General features: G+C 46.3%; 1 protein-coding gene across 4 annotated transcripts in view; it reads right to left on the minus strand.

Annotated features, from left to right (window-relative positions):
- TTC39B (tetratricopeptide repeat domain 39B) overlaps positions 1-5,905 on the minus strand; it is a 133,860-nt gene extending 127,955 nt beyond the window's left edge. For all 4 annotated transcript variants that reach the window (XM_060155091.1, XM_060155093.1, XM_060155090.1 and 1 more), the window contains exon 1: positions 5,650-5,905. In XM_060155091.1, coding sequence (XP_060011074.1) covers positions 5,650-5,691 — 42 coding nt within the window. In that variant the 5' untranslated portion in view covers positions 5,692-5,905. The remainder of the gene's footprint in view (positions 1-5,649) is intronic.
- Between the last annotated feature and the right edge of the window lie 576 nt (positions 5,906-6,481).

A 6,481-nucleotide genomic window follows, 5' to 3' on the forward strand; every position in this document is an offset into this window, starting at 1 on the left:
CTCCCTGAGAAGTCCCTCCTTTCTGGCCTCCTCTCTCCAACCCCAAGACCTCTGCTCCACTCCAGTCCTCACCACCTCCCATTCTGAACTGTCGCAACAGCCTCTTGCCCTTCCTGCCACCACCCCCAGTCTGGCTGCACCAACTTCACCAGACTTAGCTTCCTAAAATAAATAATTGTATCACTCTTGCCTAGTTAAAAAGTCCTCTGGGTCCCCATTTTTTAGGAGATCGCAGCCCTCCAAGGCACTCCTCCCCATATGCTGAGCACCCTGCTGACCGCAGGGCATGCTCTCATCCCCGCCCCATCTCAACTTCCACCCACGCCTCTGCCTTATTGCACTTGCTCCACCTAGCACACCCTTCAAGATCCAGTTCAGGGAGCCGGATTCTTCCAGCTCCATTCTTCTTCCTCAGAATTGCTTTGCCAATTCGGGCTCTTTTGTGTTTCCATACGAATTTTAAAAGTTTTTGTTCTAGTTCTGTGAAACATGCCATTGGTAACTTGATAGAGATTGCATGGAATCTGTAGATGGCCTTGGGTAGTATGGTCATTTTAATAATATTGATTCTTCCAATCCAAGAACACAGTATGCATTTCTATCTGTTTGTGTAATCTTGGATTTCTTTCATCAGCATCTTATAGCTTTCAGAGTACAGGTATTTTGCCTTCTTAGGTAGGTTTATTCCTAGGTATTTTATTCTTTTTCATGCGATGGTAAATGGGATTGTTTCCTTTATATACATACTACTATATATAAAATAGATGACCAACAAGGGCCTCCTGTATAGCACTGGGATCTATACTCAAAATCTTGCAATAACCTAAAATGGAAAAGAATCTAAAAAAGAAAAAAATATATATATATATATACACACATACATCTGAATCACTTTGCTATACACCTGAAACTAACACAACATTGTAAATCAACTATATTTTAAATAAAAAAAATTTTTTAAAGACCCAGTTCAAATACCACCTCTTCTTTAAAGTCTTTGCCAGCCGCTAAACGAGGGCAACCAACCATTTCTGTTTGCACCTGTTGTCCTGGAGTAATTACTGAAAGCAGCACACTGACTTCCCCAGGGCCCTGCTGTGGATGATAAATTATACGACCCTCCTACCTAAAATCTACCCTGACCCAAAGACAGCACTCGTTACTTGTGTAACTGTGTCTTTTGCTAGAGCGTGTGTTCCTCAAGAGCAATCAAGCCATCTTATCTCAGTATGGACTTCCAGCACCTGAAGACTGCTGCACCTGGGGAGGTGCTCAATGAACACTGATGGAATGAAAGAATGAATCTGATACGAAGAAAACTGTAGCAATCAGTTTTATCTAAACTTCATCTAAAACGCCACTGGGGAAAATTTCTAAATCAGAATTAGATCCAAAAAGTCCTGGGCCAAAAATTCAGGCCATGAAAGCATTTGTCACGTAAACCATTTCTTTCCGTAATCCAGTGTTTCTCAACCTTTTTTCAATGTTGTCCTCCTGCCCCAGGAGCCTTTTTAGACATTTTTTTTCCTAACCACATCCCCCATGAAATGTTAATAGCACAGAGATATATCTGTACTTTATACATAAAAGAGCAAGTATAAAGTTTATTCTTCTTATATAATAATGGGTTCAGAATGGCAATAAAAATGTTAAGTCATGTTTTAAAATTTAAAGCTATTAACATTAAACTTTGTATTTGCTGAGTAACTTTTAATGTAATTTTAATGTAAAAATGTGATGTATCAAATTATACATAAAAATTGCCAATTTCTACATAATAATAGCAATGTAACCAAATTTTTCAAACTTTCAAAACTGCTATTTTTCCAGAAAAGGTAAAACAATTGAAAACAAAATCTTCTTAAAAGTTATTTTTCATGAACTTAACTCTTGTTTTATATGAGAAAATAATTTTTAACTTATCCAGCTGCTACATATTCATTCAGATATCATCAATAGTTTCTCTTTTCAATACCTGGCACAGTTATTAGTGGGTTGAATAATTCTAATAGGATTAAAGAATAAAATATAAAGTACTTTTATTTAATTTTCAAATCCCAAGTCACACACAAAGTAGTGTGGGTCAAACATAAGCACTTAACAGCCACAAGGCAGCCAAAAGCAGCCCTAATGGATAAGGAAGTCACCAACAGAGATATGGCTTCAGGATCAAGCTATTGATGGACAGAAAGTTCTCCAGTCATAGCCATCTAGTTGCCATAGGTTTGTAGTAATGACCCTGCATACATTCTGTATATCTTCCATGAACTCAATGTCAATGTTGCTTGTGTAATACCCAAGAAAAACCAATGAGAGAAATTTAAATGTTAAGAAGTAAGATTTTGCCCACCAAGCTTTGAAGGGCCACAAACCACTGGAACATCTGAGAAGTTTCTGCCTCCCTCCAGAACCAATTTTTGCCACCCCTGAGGCTGCAAGCCCTAACCTCTGTGTTCCCACGTTTATCCTCCTAGCACCTAGAGAAAAAAACAAAAAAAACAAAAAACACCAGTTTACCTAAGAAAACACCCCATCCCACAACGATAATAAGGGCCCCTCTACTACCATCATCTCCTTGGGTACTTTTAAAGAAAAGGGATTCCCATACTATTAGCCTTTCTCCCAAACAAAGGAGCCCCCCACCTCTAAAAGTGTAGACTTTTGGAGCTGGAAGAACACTCAGGGCTCATAGAGCCCCTCCATCTTCAGATGAGGAAACTTAAAAGAGCCCTAAGAGGTAGAGAGACTGGCTCAATCAAGGTCACTATATTGTTATAGACAGAGACCTTGTCAGCCTGGGTCACTGTTGTATCTCCAAGCTAGGACCAGGCTTGGCACATAACACAGTCAGATGTTTGCACACTTAATGAATGAATGGCTATTGGGCAAATTAGTGACTGAGCTGAGAGCCCAGTTCACCTAATTCCTAACCTACCACTTTTCCAACTACACCAATTTGTCCCTTTTTACTTTCCTAGCATATCAAATAGTGGCCTCAAAGACTATCAAATTTATATTGTTTGAAAAACTTCCCAGCTCTTTTAGTTTCACACATCCAGAAAGTTGAAGAGCAGGGTCTTGTGCACTTGTGGTAGAGTGCTTCAGCCCACTGAAAGTGAAGGACTTTCCACAAATAAGTCAAGGGTACCCGGTTGACAATGCATCACTTCTTACTTGCTTACCCTGCCTTGATCTCTTTTCTAGAGTTCTTGTTCACGTGCCGTATCTCCTTACCCAGACTGAGAACCGTAGAGAGCCAAAACTGCCTTCTGTTTCTAAGACACCTACTAAGTTTAAGCACGAAGCAAATGTTCAATAAATGTTTGCAAAATTTATTCCAATGGAAATGGTGCACCATGAGGAACAAAAGTGGATTTGGCATGAACAAAAAAATTCTGATTGTACTTTGCTCATTTCCTAGGACCAGTAGAGTACCTAACATGTAATGGGAGCCTAACAGTTACTGAATTTTAAAAAACAAACGAAAGATATGGCAAAAACTGAGACGTTATTAAGCACAGTCTTCATTCATTCAATAAATTCATTGAATTTATTCATTCAATAAATACGTATTACCAAGTATCTGTGTGCCAGGCTCTCTGCTGCTCTAAAACCTAATTTCCCCCACAGAGCCAGAGCCCTCCTCCCTAGCAAACGCATGGCATTAGGTTCACCTTGCAGGCTGTGGGCACAGCTAGGGTAGCCATGTCTCAATATGCCCAAGACAGTCCCAGTTTACACCTACTGTCCAAGTGTTCTCTCCCAACAATGCCCTGGTCTAGACAATTATATCACCCTAAGTGTAGCAAATCTTTTTCAACAAGAAGCCCAGGGATTCAAAAATTTCACTCCACATTTACTAGCTACTCCCAGTCCCTTTCTTTTGGCTGTGCCATGCAGCATGTGGGATCTTAGTTCCCCAACCAGGGATCGAACGCATGCCCCCTGCAGTGGAAGGGCAGAGTTCTAACCACTGGACTGCCAGGGAATTCCCTACTCCCAGTCTTGTTTCCTTATTTCTAATACAGGCATAACACATTAAACTAAATGGTTATAAATAGAAAAGTGGCTGGGGACAAGGCTGGGACATCAGATTGAGACTACACTGTAGAGAGCCTTGCATGCCAAGAACACGGATACATAATTTAATATACAGCAGAGAGCGATAAGAACCTTTAAAGGATAAAGTGAATGTATAGTCAAAGCACTATGAGTGTTATGATGTTGGTTACAGAAAAGATCTAAGACAGGAGGAATGAAAAAAGCCGGCTCCAGGTCGTACCAAAAAGACAGCCTAAGGCTGTAAATAAAGAAAGGCTGTCACAGATGAAAACGGCAACAAATATGCTATTTCATCATTTGCCTTTATGTGTAATTTTAAAGTTTCAACAATAGATGCAGCTATGCAAGCTCTAGTTCATTGATCTGTGGTCCTGATACCCTCCTTGGAAGGCACATGTTGTAAGGAAGCTTCTGGACAGTCAGGCTTGCCCTCCTGTCGGCCAGTCGTGTAAAGGAGCTGGAGCTCGGTTTTTGTTTTATTTTAAGTGCTACATTTCAAACATAGTATTCGTTGTCAGAAGAGTTTCCCGACACTGAAAGGGATGGACAGGAAGCTTAACCCGCCAACTCCAGATCTTCCACTATTGCATCATTTGAAACTAAGCCTCCTCAGGCAGCGACTTGTAAAATTCAAGTCAGGTAAAATGGCAGCAGCAGCCGCTGTGGGTGCTGCTCCTGCGGCCGCCGCCGCTGGCCTCAACTTCAAGCGCCGGAGAGCGCGTCTCTCCGGAGCTGCCAACTGCTCAAAGGAACAGTCGATAAATCAACAGGTCCTGCTCTTCCGCCCAAGGGTGCTCAGACCCGGGCGCGCCAGCCACAGAAGGAAGTGGCTAATTATTTAAAGACAGTCGAGACCACTAGAGGCCGGAGTCGGCTCTCCAAGCGCCTTCCCTCCGTCCACCACCCACACTGGGAACCTGCTGGGAAAAGGCCCGGGCCCCGTACACGGAGGGGAAAGCACCAATTCCTGGGCTGCTGCTCCAGGTCCCTAGCCTTCCAGCCCCTGGGCAGCCCTGCACTGCCCGCGGGTGCAGACACCCCGAGGGCTCCTTTTTCCTCCGACTGTCCCCCTCCTCTCATCGATTGCAAGCCTTTCTGTTCTGCCACTGGAAACTTCCAGAGAAGGTGAAATTCCCAGGTCAAGAGACGATTCTACAAACTCTAAAGGGCCAATGTCGGGACTTCAGAGTCAGACCTCATAAAGCCTAGGCGTCCCTGGTGAGGCTCAGTACTGCTCTGTACTGCGGGTCCTGCGCTCCCGCGCGTTCGCACCCATCCACCCGCTGGCCGGACGTGGTGTCCTCCGATCCGAAAGAGCCCACGATGCCGGCGCCCGCAACTTCAGCAGCGCCTCCGCTCCGAGAGCCGCAGAGACACTCCTCGCTCCAGCGAGGACAGACTTCCCAAGGCCTCGTGTCCCCAGCCGCAGCCCCTGTCCCTTCCCCCGGGCGGGAGGCTGCAGGTCCCAGACAGGGAACCAAGGGGGCGGAACCTTGACCGTCCCTGCCGGACTCGCTCAACCCTGCCGAGCTCGCTCATTCCTCCCGGGCTCCAGGGGCAGTGCCCACACTCCCCACCAGCCAGTACCTCGTCCGCTTCCAACTCTGCTCCGTTGCCTACGAGCGCCATGTTCCTCCTCCGGCTGCCGCCGCCCAGAAACCAAACAGGGAGCTCAGAGCCAACTCAGTTTCTCGGCTCTGGGCTCAGCCCAGCGCCAGCAAAGGAGGAAGAGGGTGGCCCCGCGCTCCCGCCGGGTCCCGGGCGGGGCCAGCGCGCCGCTGGGCGTGTGCTTTCCCCGCCCCCGGCGCCCGCACACCAGAAGAGCATCTATTCCCCGAGCCGGCGCTGGGTGGCGGGCCTCTACACAAGCTCCGCCCCCTGCAGGCCTCGCCCCGCCCTCTACGCGGCTCTGACTAGAGCAGCCAATCAGATTCCCCAACGCTTTTCCGCCTCCAGACGGCATCCACTTAGGATCCACATGGGAGGGGTCATTGCGTGGGCGGAGTCACCTCGTGGGCGGAGTCACTGGCGAAGTTCGTTGGTCTGGCCCACTCTTTGGAAAGGCACCTGAGAGTACCAGCTACCAGTACTCTGTGGGGAGGCCTGGAGCCAAGAGAGCGCTGGGTTAACGAGGCCAACCAAGGTCAAAGCCACCTAACCCTGATGCCCCTTTGAACCGTCCACCTGGTCTCTGGGCCAGTGCCAGTCCCCTTCCCTCGCCAGGTGCGCACTGCATCTCGCAGATGGTGAGGCCAGAGAGCAGCCTTGAGTCAAGGTCACAAGTCACCCAAAGGTCTCTGTCATTCCACCTGTCCAGACACTAAGTCAGGGACATCATCTTCAGATACAGGAATGCTGTGTTTGCTTCTGTGTATGGTTGAAAAATAACAGAAAAACCACAGGACATATATTTATACAA

The sequence above is a fragment of the Lagenorhynchus albirostris genome, chromosome 7, assembly GCF_949774975.1.
Source record: "Lagenorhynchus albirostris chromosome 7, mLagAlb1.1, whole genome shotgun sequence".
Classification (NCBI taxonomy): Eukaryota; Metazoa; Chordata; class Mammalia; order Artiodactyla; family Delphinidae; genus Lagenorhynchus; species Lagenorhynchus albirostris.